Source organism: Mastigoproctus giganteus, chromosome 12 (genome assembly GCF_048544385.1).
Source record: "Mastigoproctus giganteus isolate SK-2022 chromosome 12, ASM4854438v1, whole genome shotgun sequence".
In the NCBI taxonomy this organism is placed as follows: domain Eukaryota; kingdom Metazoa; phylum Arthropoda; class Arachnida; order Uropygi; family Thelyphonidae; genus Mastigoproctus; species Mastigoproctus giganteus.
Genome location: NC_143586.1, coordinates 16,482,162 through 16,510,086, shown reverse-complemented (window position 1 = coordinate 16,510,086; position 27,925 = coordinate 16,482,162). Strand labels below are relative to the sequence as shown.

General features: G+C 35.5%; 1 protein-coding gene across 1 annotated transcript in view; it reads right to left on the bottom strand.

Annotated features, from left to right (window-relative positions):
- Window positions 1-4,299: 4,299 nt before the first annotated feature.
- Window positions 4,300-27,925, bottom strand: part of LOC150076730 (large ribosomal subunit protein uL16-like) — a 48,451-nt gene continuing 24,825 nt past the window's right edge. Inside the window, exons 3-6 of the mRNA XM_090386629.1 lie at window positions 18,870-18,928; window positions 15,229-15,475; window positions 9,563-9,725; window positions 4,300-4,470 (exon numbers count right to left, since the gene is read on the bottom strand). Coding sequence (XP_090242755.1) covers window positions 4,300-4,470; window positions 9,563-9,725; window positions 15,229-15,475; window positions 18,870-18,928 — 640 coding nt within the window. The remainder of the gene's footprint in view (window positions 4,471-9,562; window positions 9,726-15,228; window positions 15,476-18,869; window positions 18,929-27,925) is intronic.

Here is a 27,925-nt window from a genome sequence, read left to right as displayed (position 1 = left end):
AATGGTTGGGAATGACACACTGATTGACTTGATGAAAACAGTAATCGAAATTGAGAATTATTTGCACAGCAATAGTGTTCTTGTTCATCGGCAGTAATCCAATCATTCAAAGGATTGGATTACTGTGATTTTGATGAGGTTTACTATGTGCATGTTCGATGGCTGAGTTGTGGAAAGGTTTTGGATTGGTTTACTGTCATGTATCCAAAAATTCATGAGTTTCTAGTGGCAAAAGGGCAGGCTAAAAATTTTCAGGCACTGAGAGTGAAGGATGGAAATGCAATTTATGGCTTTTTGACTGATGTAATGAGTCACTTGAATGGGCTGAACATTTTTAACTTACAGGGAAAAAGAAAACTCATTTGCAACCATGCTGATTCAAATACAAAAACAGGATTTTATCCACTTTGCACACCTGGAAAGCCATCTGGAAAAGATCAAAGATATCGATTTTGGACTAAAAAAGCTTAAGAAACACACGGATTGGCTCAGGAATTTGATGCAGAAATTTGACCAGAGCTTCATTGACTTCGACAGTTTTACCCAGCATTTCAGCTCTTGAAAGATCCGTTTAGTTTCAGTAGTGAAAAGTCATCCAAAGAACTTGTGAATTTAATTAGCATGAACAAGTGAGGATTAAGACTGATATGCTGTTATTACAGAGCCAGCAGTTGAACCCACAAATATTTGCAATAAATCTCTAAGTGAAATGTGTCAAACCTCTTAGAAGACAAGCAGTATCCTTCTCTGAAAGCCATCATTGCCAAATTGTTTTTGATGTTTGGGTCTATATGTCTGTGTGAGTCAACGATTTCTTCTGTGACTCAGCTGAAGTCCAAGAACTGATCTTACTTCATTGATCTAGAAACTGAATTAAGAATTGAGTTGCGTTTCAATTTCAAACCACAGTTTCTTGACATGGTGAGAGAAAACGAATGCAAAATCTCTCATTGAAATAAATTTGGCAAAAATTGTGTTTTCTGTCAAGATAAGGCATTCTGTATATATCTGACTAATTAAATGTCATTAGAGTTCTAAAATAAATTATTTAGGGAAAATTTTTATTAATAGTGTGGCCAATCCCATGGTTGATTGGCCACAGAAATGGTTAGGAAAAAATAAAATAAAATACCGGTTGCCCACCACTGGTTTATACAAAACTTATATATGTATTATTACAGGAATCTAATAAACCTTTTTTAAATCAAGTTATAAATTAAATGTGGTATAATCAAATAACTTATCAATTTAAACACTTTTATACCACATAAGAAGTTCACTGCTAAGTGCAATAAGCAATGCTTGAGAGGTGCTAACTTTTATCTGCAATTAAAATAAATTTGTTTATTTTGACTGCTTGGTTGCAGGCAGAAGTTTGTGCTACTTGTTGCATTTAGCAGTATTCTCCAGATGTAGTATAAAAGTATTTAATTAAATGCCTAACTTTTTTCTTCAGCTATTTCTGCTAATGTCGGAATAAAATATTTATTTTACAACTGAAAACTAAACTGAAATATGCACTAACCAGTCTTTTGTAACTAGATTTTTAAATCACTTTCTGTTTACCTTGAACTCTAAGCATTTTGGTTTTCCTTTCAAATGTTATGTCAATATTTTATAATAATTTATCAAAATAAATTATTATAAAATTATTTTAACAGTATTTTAACTTCAGATTTATTTTTAATGATAACTAATATAAATATTATGAAATATTTCTGTTACTTACTAGCCGGAAAAATACATCTGTTCTTCCAAATGTGCAGTCAGTTTATGTTGAAAGAGCAGCAGGTCTTTATTAACTACTTTGAATAGTCGTAAAAGAATGACTACAAACTGCATAAAAACAATTTGTTCTTTGTATAGAGCAGGTGCATAAAACTGGCATCCTGTGATATTTGTTGCATGGCCCCCAACAAATCCTGTCCACTTTCACAGGTTAACAGGGCAAAATGTATAGATATTTCAATAAAATTTGTAACTTATATGGATCATCATAAATGAAGATGTCATGAGATCACAAATTTTTGTGCAAGGGGAAAAATATGAAACAATTTATTTTTTTTCAGTAATGCCCTGGTGGGCTATGTAAATTCTTGTGTGGCCCACAAGCCTGGAATCATTTGTGGCCCATGAGCTCTTCTGAGTTTGACACCCATAGTGAAGAGAATGTAAATTTTGATGCTGTGCTCAGAAAAAATTTGAATCTGTGAATTTGTAATAAAATTTCTGAATCAGGGATAATTTGATTACCATAAACAAAAATGATCAAGTTTTCTTCTGTTTTTGAAGGAACAAAGTTTGTTTTTATGTCTGGTTTGGATTAATATTAAGGTAATATTACTTTAAGGTAATATTAAGGCAGTAGTGTATTAGGTCTGAAAATTGTATGCTATAAGGCTGGTTTGTTTGTTTTTCAAGGTAAAAAAACTCAAGGAAGGATCTGTCTGCAACCAGCTAGATCCGACCAGATGAGTTTATTATAAAAGAAAACTATACTCACTTTTAATGCTAACATTTGTACAAACAAAAGCAATGGATAATTTTCAAATACTGACCAATAACCATGGGTGTTCCAATGTAAGAAAAAAGACAGCTGGCTATACATTCATGCAGTTTCTTAATGAACTGGAGAATATTTAACTGTCTAAATCATGTAGCACACAGTTTTGAAGAGAAGGAACAAAAGGGGGAGACAATTTGCATTTTTAAAAGCAAAATAAAAATAGGTACTTCTCAGATAACTAACAATGTTAATCACAAATCCTATTCAGGGAACTCTTATTAGCATTGCCAATACATCCAAGAACTGCAAACAGAAAGAAAATATTAAACATCATACTACAGAATGTTGATTGAGAAAGTTTGCAGTCATGAAAGTAAAGTTATATATTATAAATTATTTTAAAAAGTAGTTATGTTGTTTTTATTATTGCTAGTAGTTTTTAGCTGCATCGGTAACTTGGGCCATAATGCATCATTGTGTATTATTTCTGCAGGACTGAGAGAGAGAGAGAGAGAGAGAGAGAGAGAGAGAGAGAGAGAGAGAGAGAGAGAGAGAGAGAGAGAGAGAGAGAGAGAGAGAGAGAGTGTGTGTGTGTGTGTGTGTTCACAGGACAATTTGCATGCTGTGGGCTGAAAAATCCACCAATAATTTGTGGGAGTTTTGAAACTGTTCCTGGGAGCAACTTACTCTTACAGTGGCTGTATTACAGATGAAATATATTATAGACAACACAGAAATATATAACAGACAAAGACAAAATAATTAGATGCATCCTGCAACAAAGGATATAAAAAGTGCTTTTGGTATTAAAGATATATACCGTTGACTAGTAAAGAACAGCAATCTAAGTAAAAAAAAAATTTCCTTAAAATAAACTACACGAGACAGCTGCAAAATTGAACTTAAATAATCATTAATGGTACTTTTCATATATCTATAGTATATCGCAAATCAAGTGTACCTCGTGAAAAAACTGAGAAGTGTGCATTAAATGAGAGAAGAAAAGGGATAATGATCTTGTCCCAAAAATGGGAAGACCTGCTCAGATATTACTCATGTTTTTGTCAGATTGGGAAAGAGCTCATTAAGCACTTAATGAGCTCATTAAACACACACAAAGAAGGAGCTTAACTAACAAATTAACTTAACTAAAAAATTCTGTTTTATTTAAAAAAAAAAGAAAGACTGTCTTTAAACAATTAAGTATGTCTTCCTGATGGTATTCTTCAGAGATCTGATATAAAACTGCATATTTATTGTACATATACAACTATCTAGAGGTGTGTGTACACATTTAACTATACACAGGTGGGTAGAAAGTATGATGATAAAAACAAATATTTATTTGCTTTTTAAAAAAGATCTGTCTAAAATTGCCATCTTTAGAGAGAGAGAGAGAGAGAGAGAGAGAGAGAGAGAGAGAGAGAGAGAGAGAGAGAGAGAGAGAGAGAGAGATAACAAAATAGATTAATATTTCTAGGAAGTATATATGATCACATTCTATCATGTTAAAACATCCATAAATAATTCATACTATAAATATAACTCTGTAAAATGGAAATGTTTAAATGACCAAATGATATTGTGACTAGTAACACACTTCTTTGTTTTTACAAATTGCATTATTAAAGCACAATTTCCTAGTTATGAATGCTAGACTATTAGTGTACACTGCAGTGTATCCATATCACTGCAGTCAGTGTATAACTCCATTACAGCATGCCATGACAAACAAAACAAAATAATTTATCATTTAAAACTAGGGATATAAAAGCAAATTCAATAAGCATAAATTAAACAACACTGTGGAGTTCCTTCTGGATCTTTTCCCAATTATTAAATGGGCCATGATGATTTCTATAATGACAGTATGCACCATCGGGTTTCAGTCGACCATCAGCTCTCATCTTTTCATATTCGTCTGAATCCCACTTGGTAAATCCAAATTTTTTTGATACTGCAATCTGTAAAAATAATCTATTAAATATGAGCTTATAATACAATCAATAGAATCTATTACATTTCATGGCATTTTTAACTAGCATATATATTATTATACGATATGTGAATCTGGTCACTCATTAAGTTACTAAAATTTCAATATATATTTCAATGGAGAGATGTAATGGAGACAATTTTGATATTTTTCGATCTAGCCGATTAATTTCCTTTAAAACTTGCAACTTTTGTTATGGATGCATGAATTTTTTTTTATTTGCCTAATTCTTCCTTAAATTTATTCAAACTACCCACTTTCACACCATCAGACGGAAGTTTATTCCAAAAATCAACTACCCAATGGCTGAAAGCAAATTCTACACATCTATACTACAACCACCCAATCTTAATATAAATTTATGACTACCTTATGTGTGTTGCCTGAGCAAGAGTAAGGATGCCACTGACTCAATACATTCAGAGCCTTAAAAAGCTCAATCAGATCTCCTCAAAGGTGGTTAGTCTCCAGATGCTGCAGTTTGCAGAACTGAAGACTTCCTTGGTAGGAGGAAGTCTTCAGTTTTGCCTTTTTGTTCCCCTCTCACTAACCTTATTACTCTTCTCTGTACCTATTCCAACAGATTTACATCCTCCCTAAAATGAGGCTTCCAGAGATAGTTCTTGTACAGAATACAAAGATACTCACCATAACAAACAAAACAATTTATCATTTAACACTAGGAATATATAAAGCAAATTCAATAAGCAGAAATTAATTAACATGGCAGAGTTTTCTCTATCTTCTCCCAAATGCATTACCTTATAATTACCTCATTATCCTTGCACGCAAAACTCCTGTACATCATTGAAAAAACTCCATGAGGTGTCCTAGTAGCCCAACTGCAATGCTCAGAGAGCTTTATGATGTCTGACTGAATAATAACTGCTAGCTTTTTCCCCCATTCTCTACTACCTCAAGCATGGTACCACATGTCGTTAAGCCACATCTACCTAATTTTTCTAAATCTTGTTGCAATGGCATATCCTGATTACTGCCATTAACCACAATGCTAATGTTTGTATCATTAATAAATATGAGCATACCCAGTTTTACGACACTTTTTAATTATACTCTATGCCCCATTCCTGTGACACCTAATCCACATTTACATCTTGTTCCCATATTATAATATGAGAATGAGATATCAACCAATGAGAACTCCATGTGGCAGACTTAGTTTGTAATTTGGCTTTGTTGTGTGCTGCTTATCTCTGTGTTTTGGTGTTGATTACTGTACAAACTTTTATGCATTATAATACACAAGTATATATGTTTACATAATATAATAATTATACATTAATAATGGCAGATAAAGTGAAAGTGAAAAGAAGAAGAACCGCCAGTCTCTCACATTAGATATCAAAAGTAAAATTATTAAATTGAGTGACAATAGTGTATCAAACAGTGAGATAGGTCATAGTCTAAGCTTACCTTGCCCTACAGTTATTGCTGTTCTTAAAAACAAAGAGAAAATTCTAAGTGAGTGAGAAGTGCTACTCCAGTCAGTACAACTATAATTTGTAAATGTGGCAATATTATTGCTGATATGGAAAAACTTTTAATGGTGTGAATAGTAATCAAACTAGCCAGTGTGTTCCCTTAAGCCAAGCGATCATCCAGAATAAGGCCTTAAGTCTCTTTGCTGACATGAAAGCCAGGAGAGGGGAGGCAGCTAAGGATGCTGAATTTGCTGCCAGTAGAGGCTGGTTTAATAGATTTAAGCATAGGAACAACCTCCATAACATTAAAGTTCAAGGTGAAGCAGCCAGTGCAGGTGTATAGAAGCTGCAGCTAATTTTCTTGATGAGCTAACCAAGATCAATGATGAGGGAGATTATTCTGAAATGCAGATTTTTAATGTTGATGAAACTGGCCTCTACTGGAAAATAAATGCCTTTAAAAACATTTATGGCATAGGAAGAGAAGTCAATGATGGGATTTAAAGTAGCAAAAGATAGGCTAACCCTTTTGTTAGGTTCCAATGCTGCACGTGATTTTAAATTGAAGCCTATGCTAATTTATCATTCAGAAAACCCAAGAGCTTTAAAGAATTATGCAAAATCCAGTATCCTGTTTATTGGAAATCAAATTCAAAAGCATGGGTTACTGCATCACTATTTGAAGAGTGGTTTTCGAATTACTTTGTGCCTGCAATTAAGGAATACTGTACAGAAAAGAATATTCCCTTCAAAATTTTGCTTCTTTTGGATAACGCACCTAGCTACCTTAAATCATTAGATAACCTTAACCCAAATGTTCAAGTAATTTCCCTCCCTGCAAATGCTACTTCATTGCTTTAACCAATGGACCAAGGTGTTATTGCTGCATTTAAATCATATTACCTAAGGAGAACATTTGCTAAGGCTGTAGCTGAATAGACAGTGAATCTGAAAGTACACCTAGAGCAAATGTATTAAAAGAATTCTGGAAAGACTTCACGATCTTGGATGACATCAAGACTATTAAGGATGCATGGGATGAAGTTAAACAGGCAATACTTAAAGGTGTTTGCGTCCCCAGTTTACTACTGATGATTTTGAAGGATTTGAAAATCATGTTGAGGAGGCTACTACAAATATTGTAGATATGGCAAGGCAGTTAGAAGTGGAGCCTGAAGATGTTACTGAACTGCTTGCATCACGTTCACAGCCCCTAAATAACACAGATCTTCTAGAACAGAGCTTAGGAGGAATGAGGAGGATTCTCATCCTGAGGATATATTGAATCCCATTCCTAAAGGACTAACTTGCAAGAAACTTTCAAAAGCATTCACACTATGTCCATTTTTGAAAAGACAGATCCCAATTTTGAAAGAAGTTCTAAAGTAAATGCTGGTATTTTAGATCAATATGCCTGTTATAGAGAAATCTACAGAGAAAAGAAAAGAAAAGAGCCACAATTCAAACTTCACTGGATTCCTACTTTCATAAAAGACCACCATCCTCTCAAATTTTAGATCAGCCTTCAACATCAACTAAAAGTCCTTCTCGAACATCATTTAGGCCTACAAAAAGTCCATCCAAATCACCTGTATAATCATGCTGTAGATGATGTAGAATTTGTGCCATTCACTTAAGATTTGGTTCAATAAATTTATATTGTACATCTAGTGTGCATAGACAAAGCAAATGTATTGAGGTCATGCAGAAGCAGGTTTTTATCATTTATTTTGTCAAAATAAAGGTTTTAAAATGATCAATCCCTTCTAATTGTATCTGCAACCTCCTACTTTTTATATTTTCCTATCTTTTCGCTCTTACTAATTTTTTTCATCCCTTTAATGCTGCCACACATAAAGTGTTTACGTTTTATGTTTGAAGGCCACAAGCCTTTATGTAAATGCAGAGTGGAGGGATTTTCTTTTACAATTTTGTAAGTTGTTGCAATAATATTTAATTGCAGTGTTAACGGTAAGTGCTATGCTTAATTTTGTGTGACTTTCAAGTATCACATGCATCTGTGAGTGAAAAAAGGTGGTGATCCGCTTTACGACAAAGGCCTGTAACTGCAAGGTGCGCCTGTACTGAAAAAAACAATGGATCCAATACTGAACGCTATTAATAATATTAATTCAAGAAGAACAGTGCCCACTGATAATCACTCTCTGTGTTTTCTCTCTTTACCATCTATCCCTTTATCTATAGCAATACCTTGCCTCTAATGCCACACTGATTTGTACAGTGGTATTTTATGTAGAATAGTATCAAATGCTTTCTGAATTCTAAATATACAATGTCGAAATTATTTTCATAATTTTCAACAGCTGAAGAAGGCAACAGCATCCTCAGCTGTTGGCTTCTTCAAAGATTCCAGATCAAATGAAATTTCAACACCATCAGAAAATCTGAGTGAAGCAAATAGTCTCATTCATGACCAAACAGAAGATTCAGATGTTACTGTTTTGGTGACCGAGAAGATTCTTGCAAAATTTTTTTTTTTTTTGGGTGGGGGTGTGTGTGTGGGGGGGGCGAATGATATGTAGAAAAATTGAATCTCCTAAGATGTTTGTTTGTTTGTTTGTTATTTGGGTTTTAGGAGCATTAGCAACTAAGGCCATATGCTCCGGGATATGCGGTGGTCATTCCCTGACCTTTCCGCATCCTCCATATTTGGTGGTGACGGGCTCGAACCCCGGTCTAATCAAGACGCGTGTGCAACGCACTGCTGCTCCTTCCCACCTGGCTACGGAGGCACCAATCTCCTAAGAATTTAGGAGATTGGTGCCTAAACTATGTAATATCTCCTTTTGTAAATCATGTTTTTGTCGTGATGCTGGTTGTAAGATAATAAATTCATATTAAAGCATATAAATTCGATTTCTTTTTTTTTGGTAGTTGTTGGCGCATCGGCTTCTGTGGCCATAATGCACCTCCCAAGGTTTTTGCAGTACTCTGATCCAAGCCCGAGGCGGGATTCGAACCTGCGACCTTTGGGTTGCCAGGTAGGCACTTTACCCACCCGGCTAGCCCTGTCGGCCTTTTGTATCTGGATGTATATGTACTGTAATACTATACTGCAATAACAATGGCAACAAATTTGAATTTTGTTTTCTTAAAGGATTTCGAAGTCAATATAGAAGAAATTCACCAACTTTATCAGATAAATATAATTTTAAGCAAATCATAACAAAAACCAATAATTTTTAATTAACAAAAAATTTCACTTAACAACAAGCAGGGTTTAGATTGATTATAGCAAGGAATGTAGCTTAGCAATGTATAGTTATTTAGAAATGAGTATATGTGACTATATTTAAGTAACAGAAATGACTATATATGAAAAGTCATATATAGTCATTTCTGTTAATGTATATTAAAACTACTGCATTCACTATTACTGTTATGATCAATTTTGGCTTTTGTACAAGCATTTATTTATTTAGTTATTTATAATTTCTGGGGGCTCAAATTGCAAATTATTATTTTTTTATTTTTTCAAATCAAGACTACTCTTTTAAATGGTTTTTCCACCTTAAAGAAATTTATATTAGCTAGGACTCTCAAAATGCTTTGTGCGTAGGTTTCACTGTTTTTTCACTTTATATTTTTTGTTCTTGCCTTTTGTCGACCTGGAAACTTGAATTTCGCTCTTCGAAGTGCTTCAATAACATTTTCTTTGTGCTGTTCTTTGGCACGCACAGACATGATGACTTGACCAATATGAACCCTTGCTACCGTACCTTGTGGTTTTCCAAATGCACCTCTCATTCCAGTCTGAAGTCTATAAAGAGAGAAAAAAAAATTAATAACAATGATTTGTAGTTTAAATAACAATATCATTATTATTTACTGTTATATAAAATCTTCTCTTACTTCAATAAAGTTTATTTTAGTTATGGGAAAAGTAATCTGAGGAGAAGAGTTTGGTAAATATTTGAAAAATTTTTATTGATGTTTTGCATATACTATAAAATCTCAAAATTCCAGCATATTTTGAAAAATTTACATTAAAAAAAACTTCCAAGTTCTGAACTTCGTTAAGTGCTTTTGCTTTGGTTATTGTAAATTACAATAACCAAAACAACTGTGGCCATATCTTCCAGAAATAGCATGGTAATTGATGCAAATCAAATCACGATGCACATCTCTCATTACTAGACAGCTACTGTTATTCAAACCGTCCTATGTCATATAAACTTGGAAAGTGAGCAGGTACATGCACGCACTTAGGCACACGCGCGCGCACACACACACACACACACTAAATCAAATCACGTGCCTACTGTTTATATTTTCCCCCTCCCACATATATATTCTTTTTGGACTTAACCTCATAAATTCTTAATTCATTAAATTTATTTTAAATTTACTAATTCCTTTTACTCCCTGGCATGTGCTTTGCATCAGAAACACTTTATATTGTTGTATTTTCATGCAATTTTGGTGGTTGACTCTTGATAATGACACCAGGATTGGGTGTTATATGATAATATTCTTATCAGTTTTTATTTGTATTTTTATATGTATATTTTATATGTAATTTTTTTATATACTGTGATTTCTTTCATTTCTTTACTCTTTTCCTTATATTTCTTTACTCTTTTGCTGTATCTCTTCACTCTATTACTTATATCTTTTAATTTATATAATATAAATTATTTTTTAACTTGATGGCAAAATTGCTTTAACTTCGTTGTGCATTCACTTCTTCAGTGTGTGCTTGCCAATATAGTCTGCTGCTTACCTCCAAACTTTCTCGAGCATCACATTCTAAGCCACTAAATGGGCAGTGGTGGCATGGAGCCTGACAAGCCCACCTATTTCTTTTTTATTTCTGAAAAAAAAGTTTTGGTTCTTTAAAATTCTGCTTGCAATACAACATTGTTATTTTTAAAAAAATCAAAATTTTTATTAATTTTGCTGGGAAAAAAAAAGATGCCATAAACATAAGATACAAATAAGAAACTATTAGTCACTTCCATTTTCAAGTTAATAAAACAGTTAAAAGCAGAAAAATTAAAAATAACATGCAAAATGTATTATTAAGTTTTGCCAATTTCTCTTAATAACACTATTTCAACAAAATATATCACTTTCAAAAGTGCACATGTAAAATGTGTATGAGTACTTGTGTACTCATAGACAAGAAGAGTCACTAATTTTTAAACTTGATTAACGTACAATAGATATTTTTAAGGTGGGTCTGTCCTGCTGTGTGCTACCAGCTAGATTAAAATGGGAGGGGTGCTTGCTTCCTTTAAAAGTTTATTAACCACAGCATTACTGCTGCTGCAGTGTCATCAGTTTTGTAATTTTTATTAATATTATTAGTAATCACAATAAGATATAATAATAATAGTAGCTATTTTTTGTGATTAGAAGCAAGCAATGGGAGCCACACCGCAAACATGCTTAATAATTAACTGCCTAGTCATATTATAGCAGATATTGGGAAGAAGCACATTTAACTTTTTTATCAAACAGGATGTGTTTTCACTTTGCAAATTCATGCTTGCTGATAATCAAACTTTTCTGCAAGTGTCTCTTGTTGCTTGCTCCTAAACATAAATGACAACTACTCTTATAAACCTTTAAAGCAAGCAGTGTTATTCATTTTTTTAACATATGGCTTAGAATGTGATATTATTGCTTTAGCAACTTCACTAGCTATTATTACTTTAGCAACTTTTAAAAACACTAGTCTATTAACTATATTATATCTATCTTCTGGCCTTTTAGTTCCCAAATCCGGCATGAAAGCACGTGCATCAGAGAAAAAGTTGTTGCAGTAGCATTATGTACTTTCACAGTTATTCCAAAATTCACTTCTTTCTACTTCAATGCAGAGTTGGGTTTTAAGTGAGAAGTTTAATTTCAACGAATCTGTTCCTTCCTTGCAGTCACATACTTTAGAATTTTGGGCAGAACAGAGTGCATTTAGAAGGATACGGATACCCTTCATATCTTCAAAGGCATAGGGGAAGGAGAAATTTCCTCATTCCAGAATGGCATTGTATTTCTTGGAGTTTCTGAGTGACTTAAAATAGTTAGGAACCTTCCCACTAGTCATGGATGATTTCATATTTGACACTTTTGGCTGCTTTTGCTCATTTCATGCTTTTCCCTATGTAGGAATTTTCATTCTTTTTTTTCAACTTTTTTGAGGTTTGCTAGCAGAAAAAACAAGATTGCATCAACAGGCGTGTGTGTGTGTGAGAGCTTTTTTTTTCTTTGCCTGCAGTTTAAAGAGGTTGCACACTTCATGGTTGTTCCAATTATATGGAGCAAACTTGACCCCCTTTATCTCTAAATACACATTTTGTGTATTAAGGCAAAGTCTTATTTTATTGTTTTTTAACTTTAGTGGGGAATCATTCAGACTGTTAGCACCAATGCCAATTGTTTTCATCTTTTCTCAAAGTTTGGTTACCCCACTCACCTGCCTACACAAAAAACTGTTTGTACAGGAAACTTGGTATTCAAATTGTATCTTCCCATTTACTGGTTATTTTGGAATATCCAGATCTGTTTCTGTACTAGGTCATATCTAATGATTATTTTTATTGTATATATTTCATTTTATTTTTAATGGTTTAATTCAATATTACTACTATATACTTTTTTTCTACCACGTAAATTGTTCAGTCAGAATGGTGATCATTATTACCATGTTGAATGTTCAGAATATTAAAATACCTCACTATTAGGAAAGAAATATTACCTTAATATTAGAAAAGTTACACTGGAGAAAGTCATATTTCAAAGAAAGAAAGTCAGCATTCAGTGATTTGTCACTGTTCAGTCAGAGTTCAGTAGTGTTAATTAAATTCTCAGATCTCCAACTTTTAGTGTCATTAGTGCCAACTCATACACATTGGCACTAATGATATTAAGAGTAGTGATTTGAGAACTTAATTAACACATACAGAGCAATGAAGAGAAAAAGTTGCAAGTTAGGATTGAAATCGATATTGTCAGCAATTCTATGCAGATATGATAGAGAGCACATAAGAACCTTGTCAATCAAGGTTCTTGTGTGCTGGTCCTGGAGAGACTGGGCAAAGCTCATGAGTAGAAATTTTACAGCAGCCTGGAAATAACAGATATTACAATGAATATTGGGTGTCCTTACAAGAAGCAAATATGTAGGCTGTGTTGGGTTATTATGAGCAAAAACAATTTCAGTACACTAATGCTAAGAGCATAGTAAAAAAATTTTATTAATTTCATTTACTGATCAAATAATTAAATGCAGGCATTTTGGGGATATCAGAGACTGTGTGTTAAGTCAGATATAAGGGTTTCAGAATTTGGGGATATCAGAATTTGATTATCGGGAGTACAATGTGTACAGAAAGGACAGGAGGGGGGGGGGGTTATGTTCTTAGTAAAGAAGTACATAAAACTTAAGGAAGTGTTGACATGGGTCAACTGGATGCACTTCCATGACATGGGTCAACTAGTCTCCAGATGCTACAATTTGCAGAAGAAGCCTTTCCTGTAAGAGTGCCCTTTTTTCCCTCACCAATCTCATTGCCCTTCTCTGTACTCATTCTAGCAGTTCTACGTCTTTCCTAAAATGAGACCTCTAGACCTGTATGCAGTACTCAAGATGTGGCCTGACCTATACAATGAGATAATCATGCTCTTATCCTTGGTAGCAAAATTCCTGTAATCACTCTCAAAACCCCACAAGCGGTTTGTTGCAGCCTGTCTGCACTGCTCAGAGAACCTCGTATCTGGCTTATCAGATCAGATCTTACCAATCTTCACCAAGTTTGGTAAGGTCTGATCCCAGCCTCACACTAATTTTATAACCAAGGAACAAAATTTGCTTTTTTTAAAAAAAATATATATACTGGTTATATACACATAACCAAATTGTCCAATAAATGGAGAAAAATACCATCCTATAACAAGCAAAAATGTTTGCTTGGATTCAGTTCTGACGTTGCTGCACAAAGTTAATTCAACAGAATCAATGCTGGACATTGTTAAATTATGGGGATCCAGACAAGTGTCATTTTTGTCTAGGTCAGTGTTTCTCAAATTCACAATAATTGCATACACCTTTTGAGAGTTTAGTCTTACCGGCATATCTTTCTTGGGTGAAAATAATATGTAGGGTAGTTTTAATAATAATATTTTATCTGGACAGATAGTAAAAGTTATACATATACACTATATACAGAAATAATAATTTAAAAAAATGTAAGTAATAATAGAAATCAACAAACATTCTGACAGGACAGCATAGATATATATGGTGGATTTGTACAGCCTGAAATTAAAGCAAGCATGTTAGCAGTGAAGAAAGCATTTCTTAATGCTTATATTTTGTTGTGATATTGAAATTGGTATTAAAATGTATAAATTTAAACGAAGTTTAAACTGTTACATACCAAGCACTTTTTTTAACATTTTACACAATAACGTTCACTGAGTAAAAGGATTACTCAAATCCTTTAAAAAATATGCTTTTTTGAAATTTGCAGAAAGGGAGGAGACAACGAACAGTAAACAAATGGCATAATTATCCAGTGATTACTTGCCAAAGATGTCTGGTAAAACAATACACACCCAGTGAGCTTATAAGCATATACTAGCTCACTTAAGGAGTGAAAAAAAAAAAAAAAAAAAAAGTGGGGGGTGGGGGGGGAGACTCAGTCAGAATCCAGTGGCATGAAATGATGAGTGTGTCAATGGATGCATATAAAGCATGCCAGAGATTTACACACTACAGTCTCTATAATGAGACATTTTTTTTAAAAAGGGAAACAAACCTGAACTCTGCTTCACTGAAAACTGCATCATCTTTTTACAGTATGTGATCTCCTATGAGGAGAGCTATATAGCTTGTATTAGATTGAAGTCTGGCAATGATCTAGCTGAAGTGTTGCTTGATGAGTAAAATGTTTGTGGAGAGTTCTCCTGTATTACGCAATTGAGCGTATGGAAAAGAACACCCCAGGGGCTCACATCTGGTGAGTATGGGCTTGGCAAACCCAGGGTCCTGAGCTGGATATCATCATTCTTCTCTTTCTTAGTGATTCCTTTCTACTTCTGACTCTCTCTCTCTCTCTGCCTCAGGGTAACTCGGGAATTTTTTTTTTTTTTGGCTGGTGCAGCATAAGCCTCAGGCTTCCTTGCACCATATGGCTAATAATGATAATAATAAAAAACTTTCAAGGGTAAAAAAAAACAAAAACCCACAGACAGACCGTCTCATTGTTCACATTTATTATGTGGTAAATGACAGAGAAATTTTCTAATCTGAAATTTACCTATCGGCCCCAGCACATGACAACATCTTATTGATACGGATGACATGGAATGGATGTAGTCGCATACGCAAATGAAAAGCATCTTTACCACATGTCTTCACAAGATACTTGTTAGCACAAATACGTCCTGCTTCAAGTGCTTCAGAAGAAATCTGCTCAAATTCTTTTGATACCAGGTGAACACAAAGTGGAAATTCATCAACCTTTGCTTTTTTTCGTCCCAGGTCAAAAATACGAATCTTTGGATCTGTACAAAAGAAAAGATACAAATTATAAGTGAGAAGATAAGGAAACAGACAAGTTAAAAATGTGTTAACCTAAAGGAAAGAGGAGACAAAAAAACTTCACTTTTTTTTTTTTATTTTTTTTATTCTATTCAGTTTTCATATTTCTTCTTCCATAAAAAAAAATACGAATATTCTGAATCAAAATTTCTATTTAAATTAAATAAATAACACAAATCACATAATGTACATTAAATTATACAAATACAATAGATTTTTCTGGTTTGAGGGTACAAGCTATGCAGGCAAACTTGTACTGTATTTACTATTTCCTCATAGTAAAGCAAGAATTTTCGGCTCTTTGAAACAATAGTTTTTGAAAAATTTTGCCAATTTTTTTGGCTTAATTAACAATGTGCTTAATAAATACATTGTAACCTCGACACTACAGACAACTCTTAAACAAAAAAAAACTACGTTAGTAGTTTGAAGGGCATCATTTTATCTGTATCTCATATTGTGCTCTTCCTTCACAACGAGTTGCCCATGTATTGCACTACCTCGAATAAGTAACACTTCACTAAAAGAGAAGACTATTGTTACTTATTCTCAGTGGACACCACCCAGATGGCACCGTTTGTATATATGGGTAAGGGATAAATAATCCTCTTCCATACTTACTGCCCCATTAGCCTTAAGAAAGATAAGAGAAAAGAAAGGGGATAGCGGAGGAAAGAAATAAAATGCCATCAGAAACAGAAAGGGGCAGTTTCCACCATCTAGTCACACTTATTATAATGATCTTATATCCCAATAGGGTCAATCTCACTCAGAAACACTCCGTGGAGGGGCCCAGTCCATGTGACTGCCTGCTCAGCAGGCAGGCGTCTGGAGTTGGCTTACCCTACATGAGTTCTCAGGTCCTCCACCTCTTTCACTCTTCATGGAGTTTCCAAGAATAGGTAACAACAGTCTTCTCTACTGGGGAAGCATTGCCTATTTGAGGAATTTATGAGTTTTTGAGTGGTGTGAGTTGAAGGAGTTACTGTCCCTTTCATTCTTCTACATCGTTTCTTTTCTTCTTCCACTCCTACTATAACTTTCCCTCCACTTTTTGCTTTTCTAAGTCTAATAGGGACAAGTGGATAGCAGAGTTATTATCCCACACACATATACAAACAAGCCTTGAAACAGTGCCGTCTGGGTGGTGCTGAGAATAAGTAACAATAGTCTTCTCTTTTAGTGAAGTGTTACTTATTTGAGGTAGTGCAATACATGGAAACTCGTGAAGGAAGAGCACAATATGAGATACAGATAAAATGATGCCCTTCAAACTACTAATGTAGTTTTTGTTTAAGAGTTGTCTATGGTGTGTTTACGTCAATATTATATAGATTATTATACTCTTAAAAATATGATGCCTTGTTGCATTTAATTTAACTTAAAAATTTATTTATTAATGTTTTACAAGTATTAAAGGTTATATCATTTCTTTTACATTATAATAAAACACAATGCTGTTATGCACTTACATTTTACACATCTGTTCCGAAACAATCATGTAATTTAGTTTGCAGGAACTGATGATAGTGTTTTTTCGGTACATAATTCTTAACGGTAGTCAGATGCAAAAAATGATGATGTTCACTACCACTCTGACTTTCTAAACACGCCATAATCTCATTAATGTTTTCAAGACTTAACAATGTCACAGATGTTCTCTCAGGTAAATCAAGCTAGGCTTGCTCAGCATTTTAGCTAGTCTAAAAAGCTGATGGAACTGATATTCAGGTGGCACTCAAGTCAAGTGGACTGAATTTCAGTGAAGTTTTGTCATTCAGTGACACCAAATCCTCTGCTTGCACCTTCATGATGGTGAGACTGTATCCTTTGGTAAAACCCTGATGTACAAGTTCTGAAATTTGACACCTAGTATACGAGGTGACCACCCAAGTGCAAACCAACATAATCAGGGGTTGAGGCGTGGCATCCACACAACACGGAGAAATGCAGCCCCCTCTGTGTTACCAGGCAATAATAGGTGATAGATAACTCTCATCAACCAGTGCAATACCACCACTTGTTTATTAAGAATTAGATAAGAACAGCTTTATCATAATTGGCTTACATACAAATCTCCAGTTTCATTACCTGCCTACATCAAAGCTTGTAACAATAGGTTTTACTCATAGCCTGTTTTGAGCAGGCTAAAAGAAAAAAAAAAAAAATCTGCTTCTTCTCCAAATGGTAGGGAAGCATTTTGGTCACTTGCCAAAGCTATTGGGTGCAAATTTTGCCCATCTCTATTCCCACCTCATCTAAGGATAAAGCTGACCTAATAGCAATCTACTTTTCTTCTAACTCATGTATTGATGATCTTGATAAACCACCTCCTACCATTTCCAGTACAGGGCACCTCAGCAGCCAGGTGGGAAGGAGCAGTAGTGCGTATCACATGCTTCTTGATTAGACTCGGGTTCGAGCCCGTCACCACCAAATACGGAGGATGTGGAAAGGTCAGGGAATGACCACCGCATATCCTGGAGCAATATGGCCTTAGTTGCTAATGCTCCTAAAAACCAAAAAACAACATTTCCAGTACATTCCATTCAATGGCTCCTGTAGTCTTCTGTCAAAAGGATGTCAGATGAATTTTGAACAGTCTTGATGCCAAGAATGCAATGTTCAGAGGTCTTAGCAAGTACTGCTGTCACATGCTTAGCCATGTGGCAGTGGTATTAGTACCAAGAGGGGAACATACCCACTATTAGGTAGATGGCCATAATGTTTTGATTTGATAGTGTGGTTTAAAACTGAGCAGTTTGTGATACCGCCTATTTTTTTTTTAATTTGACCTTTATTAAATGCACTCAACCTATCATGGCACTCTTATTCTACACACTCAGAAACATCCTGATTTGAGTATAACATCTGACCACAAGCTACATTTCCATCATTTCCTTTATTTGAAAATAATCCACATCTGATGGCAAATGAAATAGCATTTGCTGTCATGTCAAAAAAAAAAAAAAAAAAAAAAAAATCACTTTCAAACAAGAATAACTATCCATCACTGCTTTATGAAACAGAAATCAGAGAATGAGAAAGAACAACCACTTTAAAGAAATTTTTTACTGGAAAATAATGATTGTTCCAACAGATGTTATACAAACATTCTATAATTTAATTAAATTATATTGGAGCAATATGTACGTTATATAAGTAAAAACAATTAAAAAAAAAAGATAAGAATAAAAAATATGAAAATAAGTGGTTTCATTATTTAAAATTCAATTACAGCAAATTGTTTACCTGTTAAATAGTGGCCATAACTGAATCTGAATTAATATTCTTTATGGAATTAGTCTGTAAGTTATGATTTTACATGAAATGTTTAAGGTGAAGTAGGTAACTTACCGGGAACACCACGGCAAAATCTTGACTTTGGATATGGTTTATTCTTACAGTATCGATAGCTGCCCAGAATGAAAGAAATACAAAATTCAGTTCCCAATCAAGCTCAATAAGCTCAATCAAGTTAATGGAAAATAAATATCAAACTGTAATAGGTCAAAGCTCTATATTGATAATCAAGAATGATTAGTATTAGTAAGGGCAAAATGATGCAAGTTTACACAACATCCGACATTAAAACATCCCTAACAATGTGCCCAATATTTCTTTAACCCATATTTGGTTGTGCAAGTGATTATTATTTTCAATCTTTATGAAGTTTGATATGACAAACAAAGATGTTATGACGGCAACATGACCATTTTTATATTAAAAACATTTCCCTCCCTTTCTTATTTGGGAGATTTGAATATTATTTACAACTGACAGTAAGCCAAATGTCAATTGAAAAACTTGTACACTTCAACAATTGTACACCAACCACACTTCCATGACAAGAAGCCAGTGAGTGCAATGACTGAATGTGCTGCCATAAAGTGTAAAGAGCACATGTTTATTGTTTGCATGATAGAAATTTCTGCAATTTTTGATGGCAAAATGAAAGAACATATTTTCATTCAGAGATAAAAACATGGAAACAGTTCAAGGTGTCAAAGACTCCATACACTCAGCTTTTGATTAAACTTATTCAAACTATCCACTGCCACACCATCAGATGGAAACTCATTCCAACAATCAATTTTACTCTGGCAGAAAGAAAATTCATAGGTATCTTGCAAACCATCCCATCTGAATCCAAATTTATGTTCCCTTAAGTGTATTTGTAATCTAAGAAAGAGTAAGGATTCCAACAGCATCCATTTTACATAACCCATGATTGTACAATTACCCTTAGGTCTCTTTGATTCTTCACTACTTCTTTGAATTTATGGCAGACATACCCTGGTCTTATTCCACCTATCCTTTTTGCACAATATATTTCCCATTTCCCCTAACAATAGAGTTACTGACAACAACTAGCTCCTGTGGGACCAGCACATTCTGCCTATTTACCTACTTATGTTAACACTAGAAGAAAGGGATGAATGATATTTGTGAACTAGATATGAATATTAGCAGTAGTGGCAAATGATGCAAGAAAACAAGCTTATATACACTATCATCTTCAAAAAGCATACACTTTACCCATCCTTACCTTCCAAGAAACTGTCTAGTTCTTCCATGAAATTATTCAAACCATCTACTTCCATAAACATATGGAAGCCTATTCCAACAATCAACACCTCTAAAAGATATTTCTTGGCTAAATGCCTGAGAGTATGAAGGAATTTGTTTATGCATGAGTAATGCACACACATTATTTCTATTATTAAAATGATGCATTAAAACTACCTGTGTGCATTACCCATGCATAAACAAACTCCTTCAATCAACAACTCGCTGGTTGAAGGCAAACTTCCACACATCTATCCTGCAACAATCCTACCTCAACTTCAATTTATGTCTCCCCCCCATATGGGAGCCATCTCAGAAACGTTCAGATTACTAATTCCCTTCAAGGCCTTAAACACCTCAAACAGATCACCATGCAGATTCCTAGTCTCCAGATGTTCTAATTTGCAAAACGTAAGCCTTTCTAGGTAAGAGCACCCTTTTGTACCCTTCACTAATCTGGTTGCCCTTAGAGAAATTCTATCCAGGTGCATTTTTTATGTTTAGATTTGATAATTTCTTTTGCACTTTCCTTTCAGTTATCACAAAATCTTTTAGCTCCCTGTTGGAGTGTTTGATAAACTTCTGACATACTCTCTGGTAAAGAATTCCTCATGTGAATGTAGTTATAAAATATCTATTCAATTTTTCAGCAACCTGACAGGATCATCAACGGTTAACCTATTGACATCAAGTAACTCAATGTAATTCAACCCCTTTCTTCTATTGTTAATTTTTTTACTGTCTTTACTGCTTTTCAATAGTATAACAATATAGTAATATCTATAAAATATCAGTGTAAATACACCATAGTTTACTCATAAAAATGAACTACATTTGTAGTGTAAAGGCACTGATTTAATTGTACCTCATATTGTGACTACCTTCACAAGTTACCATGTAATGCACTACTTCGAATAAGTAATGCTTCACTAATAGAGAAGACCATTGTTACTAATTCTCAGTGGGCACCACCACCCAGATGGCACTGCACCATTTCAAGGTTTGTTGGCCTATTGTTGGTGGGTGGGCAGGTACCCTGGTCACACTCATATTCTATTATGCCTCATGCATTTATATTTTTATTACAGTATTATTTTGTACACCTTTTGACATCTCTCATATTGTGGAATCACTTTACAGCTGAGTTGGCATGATTGCAACACCAGGGCACCTGGGTACCTGCCCACCCACCAATGATAGGCCAACAAGTCTTGAAACAGTGCCGTCTTGGTGGTGGGGTGCCCACTGAGAATAAGTAACAATAGTCTTTTCTATCAGTGAAGTACTACTTATTTGAGGTAGTGCAATAGATAGTAACTCGTTGTGAAGGTAGTCACAATATGAGATACAATTAAATCAATGCCTTTAACGAATGTAGTTCATTTTTATGGGCAAACTAATCTGGTGTATTTACAGTGATATTTTATAGTTAATTCATACTCATATTCTATTAAGCCTTGGCATTTATAATTTTATTACAGTAATCATAATAGCAATCACCCAGTGCAGTCGTGGTATGGTATGGTAGGTATCCAGGCAAATGCCTAGGGTGCCATTTGGGTAGGGGTGCTTTGTCATTGTGCAAATTATTTAATTTTGATGTGCAGATTATTTAAATTTAATTTAAAAAGGGCCTGTGCCAAATGTTTGATTTGCCTAGGGTGCAAAAATATCACACAACAGCATTGTAATCACCATATAGTGCAAGGAAACCATAGGCTTTTGCTGCATTGGCAAAAAACAAAACAAAAACAAGTAGATAAGAAAATACAAATTTTATGCTGCTCTCCTCACATAGGTACTATCCAGTTGACCTTTCAATTTATTCAAACTTCAACCTTAACTACCTGCGAGGGCAACTTGTTCCAACTATCAAAAATTTGCTGCCTTAAAGAAAACTTCCTACAATCTAATCTAAACCTCTACCCCTGTATTTTGAATTTATGGCCCCTAGTTCTGGAATTCTTTACAACAGTGAGAATTCTACCTTCATTCATTTTACTAATCCCTCTCAGAGCTTTATAAACCTCAATCAGATCACTTTAAATTTGAAAGGGTCTGCAATTCTGCCAACACATGATAAGAGGGAGTACATGATGAGAGCCTTGTCAATCAATTCGGCCCTGGAGGAAATGTGCAAGGCTCAAGAGTAAAATTTTTTTCAGCCTGGTCTGTGCTTGTTAACAGGAGAGACTGCTTCTACAGGGATGGGATACACTTAAATAGAAAGGGTGCAAGAATATTTGCTGATGCTATTGAGGCAGTGTAAGGTGGGTCGGAAAACTGCTAGCTTGGGGGGGGATACAAGGACTAATAGTTTTACAGTAGCCGCAGGCAGAGGTTTAAGTGATTCTTGCACTACTTCTATTAGAATAAGCAGCGGCATGGAGTGAAGGGTGTTAGGGGTTTCAGGGACTGATGGCAGTCATCGTGAAACAGGTGGGTATATAGAATGTGCTAGGGTAACTAATAATAAGAATAGGTACATGTATACTTGCATGTATACCAATGCTAGAAGTATAGTAAATAAATTTGACGAATTTGAAGTGTTAGTCAAGACATCAAAGGCAAATATTGTTGGGATAGCAAAGACGTGGTGTCACACACATATAAGGAATGCAGAACTGGAATTTGGGGAGTACAATGTGTACAGAAAGGACAGACAGGGAGGAGGTGTAATGCTGTTAATTAAGAAAAACATAAAATCAAAAGAAGTGCATCCAGTTGATATAGATGAACAGTTCACTGTTGAGTCAGTTTGGTGTGACATAAGCACTCTTATTTTTGCTTTTGCAGTGCTTATGTCACACCAAACTGACTCAACAGTGAACTGTTCATCTATATCAACTGGATGCACTTCTTTTGATTTTATGTTTTTCTTAATTAACAGCATTACACCTCCTCCCTTCCTATCCTGTCTATCCTTTCTGTACACACTGTACTCCCCAAATTCCATTCTGCATTCCTTATATCTGTGTGACACCACGTCTCTGTTATAGGCCTAATGACTCGAATGAGTACAATGAAGACTTGTACAGAGAAATAGAGTGGGCTAGTAAATCAGAATGTCTTATAATGGGGGATTTTAACTTCCCAGATATAGACTGGAACTTATGGGTTGGTCACTCGCACACTAGTAAGACTTTTGTGGATTTATTGGATGATTGTTTTCTGCAGCAGCACGTTCAAGAGGCAACCAGAGGGTAATACTCTTGATCTGATTATCAGCAGTGATCATTTGTATATTAAGAATTTGCAGATAAAGGAACCATTAGGTGGCAGTGATCACAGTGTATTGATGTGGGATTTACTTAAAGATATAATTACCATCAGGGGTAAAGGAAGGGGTTTTTCTTTCGTAAAGGTGACTACAGTGGTCTCAGACAGTTTTTAAATTCTGTACAGTGGGACCAACTGATGGTGTTACCAATAGCAAATTCTAAGTGGGAAGCATTCAAGAAATTAATAGTGGAAGCTACTAAACGTTTCATACCTATTAAGAAATATTCTTCTAGGTTTAGGCCTAAATAGTTGTCAAATGAATTAATGAGACTCGTGGCAGAGAAGAAAAATGCATGGGATGCATATAAATTATCAGGCGACACAGAAGCCTATGATATATATAAGCCAGTCTAATCAAGTCACAAAAGAAATTGGGCAGGCAAAGGCAGATTACGAGACATCTTTGGCAAAGGATGCTAAGAAAAACAGCAAGGATTTCTTTGCTTATATAAACTCTAAAAGGAAGGGGATGAATCTGATTGGTCCACTTGATATCGGTGATTTGACTGTTGATGATCCTTCTCAGATAGCAAACAAACTGAATGAGTATTTTGCATCTAAATTCACACATGAGTTATTAAGGTTTGAAAATGCCACAAGGTTATCAAATTATAACAGGGTGTTTAATTATTTTGTAATAACTGAGAACAAAGGGAGGAGGAGAAATTGTTGAAGTTAAACATAAGAAAAGCACCTGGGGTGGATGGGATCTATCCAGTTATATTAAAGGAGGCGGCAAAGGAAGTAAGCCGACCGGGCTAGCCGGATAGATAAAGTGCTTGCTTGGCAACACAAAGGTTGCGGGTTCGTTTCCCGCCTTGGGCTTTGGATCAAAGTACTGCAAAAACCTTAGGAGGTGCATTATGGCGACAGAAGCCTATGCACCAACAATTACCAAAAAAAAAAAGGAAGTAAGCAAACCCTTAGCCATAATTATGAGAACATCCTTGGACTCAGAGGAGGTCCCCTGGCTATCAACTGCCACAACTAAAAGATGGAAGTCTGTTCCACCAATCAACAACCCGCTGGCTAAAGGCAAATTTCGGCACATCTATTCTACAACTGTCTTTCCTCAGTTTGAATCTATTCCCCCTCAGGTTCTTAATCTGAGCAAGTCCTTGTCTCTGCTAGCAAAATTTCTCTATAACTAAGCAAACCCTTAGCCATAATTATGAGAGCATCCTTGAACTCAGGGGAGGTCCCCATGGACTGGAGATGTGCAAATGTATCCCCAATTCACAAAGGGGGATCGAAGGGTGACACGAGTAATTACAGACCAGTTAGTTTAAATTCTGTTCCGGGTAAAATAATGGAGTCACTGGTTAAAGATGCATTGCAGGATCATCTAGACAAGACTGCAGCAATAATTCAGACACAGCATGGGTTTGTTAAGGGAAAGTCTTGTCTGACAAATTTGATAGGATATTATGATGTGGTTACAAAGGAACTGGATGCAAAAAATAATTTTGATATCATATATTTGGATTTCAGGAAAGCTTTTGACACTGTTGCACATGGAAGACTATTGTACAAATTGGAGCAGAATGGTATTAAGGGTAAGTTGCTACAATGGTTAAAGGACGGTTGAGTGGGAGAAGACAGAGGGTGGTAATCAATGGGTGCTGCTCTTCGTGGACTAATGTTATTAGTGGAGTCCCACAGGGTTCGGTGTTGGGTCCTCTGTTGTTTTGTATATTTATCAATGATATTGATGAAGGTATATCAGGCTTAGTGTCAAAGTTAGCAAATGATACAAAGGTATCATTTGCAAAGGGGGTGTAGGAACGTTTCTCTTGGTTAAGAAGGAAATAAAATCGAAGGCAGCAGCACATCCAGCTGACATGGGTTGCTAGTTTGATGACAAGTCAGTTTGGTGTGAGACAAGCACTGGGAAAACTGAAGGAGAGTAGGAGTGTGTTTATAGGCCTAATGACAGTGACGAAGGTATATCAGACTTAAATGTCAAAGTTGATAGATGAGAGAAAGTTGGGAAGGTGGTTAATTACAATAATCAGTGTATGTTACTGCAAGAATTATTGAGAAAAATTAACATATTGGATAAGAGGTAGCAATTGAAGTTCAACCCTTGACAAATATAAGGTACTGAACATAGGTAGCAATAATCCCAGATGAATGTGCCAATTGCCTGATACCATTCAAGGTACTGGAAAATGATAGACCTGGGAGTAATTGTGCAGTAAAATATAAAGTTGTCTGAGCGATAGAGACATACTGCAAATGATATAAAAGGAATTTTGCCAACAGGGATAAAAGCGATTATCCTGTTGTATAAATAGTGAGTACACTACATCAAATGTACTGCATACAGGTCTGGAAGCCTCTTTCAGGAAGGATGAGGATCTGTTGGCATGTATGCAGAGAAGAGCAAAGAGATGAGACAAGAATTAGAGATGAGTGAGAGACATAAAGGGGTACTCTTACGAAGTACAGCTTCAATTCTGTAACCTGCAGTATCTGGAAACTAGGAACTTGCAAGGAGATTTGACCGAGGTGTTAGAAGGGGTAGACAAGTGATACGGGAAGCGTTTTTTTTTTTTTATTTTTTTATCTCGTTGATGCTGTATAAACTTGCTTTCCTGCATTGTTTGTCACTACTATACTAATACTTGAAATCTGCTAATTGTAGGGTTTGGGAAGTAGGTACCTGTTTTCCAGGTACTTGCAAGGAGATATGATGGAGGTGTTTAAGGCTTCGAATGGAGTGAATAAACTAAATGTTGATGGCATCCTTATTCTTGTTCAGAAAATACACATATGGAGGCATTAATGTAACTGGAAAGATGGGCAGTTATGTATAAATTTGATTCCAATCTGATTATTGGATAAAACTTCTATTTGATGTCATAGTAGTAGTAGTTTCTGCACATGTTGTTGTTGTTATTTGGTTTTTAGGAGCATTAGCAACTGAGGTCATATTGCTCCGGGGATATGCGGTGGTCATTCCCTGACCTTTCTGCATCCTCCGTATTTGGTGGGCACGGGCTCGAACCCCGGTCTAATCAAGAAGCGTGTGCTACACACTGCTGCTCCTGCCCACCTGGCTAAGGAGGCCCCATTTCTGCACATCTATTCTACAACTGTCATTCCTCAATTTCAATTTATGCCCCTTTAAGTTCGTAATCTGAGCAAGTGCTCAAGGTGGTAGATGACTTTCATCAACCGGTGAAATACCACCACTTTGCTTATTGGAGGCTTGAAGTGGTGAAACCCATGTTTAGTCTCTAGAGCAAAGTTTTCGGCATCCCCCCCCCCCCCATACTTCTCCTTCAACCCATGCACGGTACTAAGTACTATAGGTTTTGATACCTTTCGTGTTCGGGGGTTTTCATAAAAAAAAAAAAAAAAGTGGAAGAATCCCATCAGATTTCAGCATGCTCAATCCATTCAAGGCCTTATACATTCAATCAGATCACTTTGCATGTCTAGTCTCCAGCTGCTGCTGCTGCAATTTGCAGAACTTAAGCCTCTCTTGGAAAGAGGATCCCTTTATTTCCCTAACCAATCTTGTTGCCCTTCCCTGCACATGCTCAAGCAAATCCCCATCCTTCCGCACATGAGGCCTCGCTTCCAGACCACAATACGCAGTACTCAAGGTGTGGTCCTTCCAGTACGCAGTACTCAAGGTGTGGTCTGACCATTGCCTTATACAAGGGCGCCTCCGTAGCCAGGTGGGAAGGCGCAGCAGTGCGTAGCACACACGTCTTGATTAAACCGGGGTTCGAGCCTGTCACCACCAAATACGGAGGATGTGGAAAGGTCAGGGAATAACCACCGCATATTCCCGGAATAATATGGCCTTAGTTGCTAATGCTCCTAAAAAAAAAAAACAAAACCAAACCTTATACAAAGGGATAATCACCTCCTTTTTCTTGCTAGCAAAATTCCTGTATATCATTGACAAAACCCCATGACCTGTTCTTGCAGACTATCTGCATTGCTCAGAAAATTTCATATCTGACTGCACGATTACTCCCAGGTCATTTTCATTTTCTTCCACACTAAGTGTAATTAGTACCACACAGTTGGTATGTTCCTCTGGGGTTACTTCTACCCATATGCAGTACAGTCAGTCCTCGTATAACACGTGTTTACATTACACGAATTCGATCATACACGATTTATAAATAGGGGAACGATATCTTATATAACACAAACCGAATTCGCTTACGCACGATTCGCCTTTGTGTTTACAAGAAATGGCAGTCGAACGCGGAATCACCCCAACTGAACGCAACACGATAGGAATGAAGAGAAGATTCTGAAAATGTATTTATGTGTTTTATATCAGTGAAGGGGAAACACATTTCACCATAATAACGTAAAAACCAACACAATTCCAGCTATCGGTATAATCGTAAATGCAATTAGATCGAGTTTACTACCAGTTTATAACAAATTCCACTAGCAGAAACACAACTGGAAATTGTTTTTATTGTTTTATGGTAGTAACCCCTAGAAATGTGCTTTAGTAAAATATGAGGTGTTAATAGTGTATCTCTGCCTTTACGGTGTTGTTTATTCAGTTGCTACATGTGCACAGC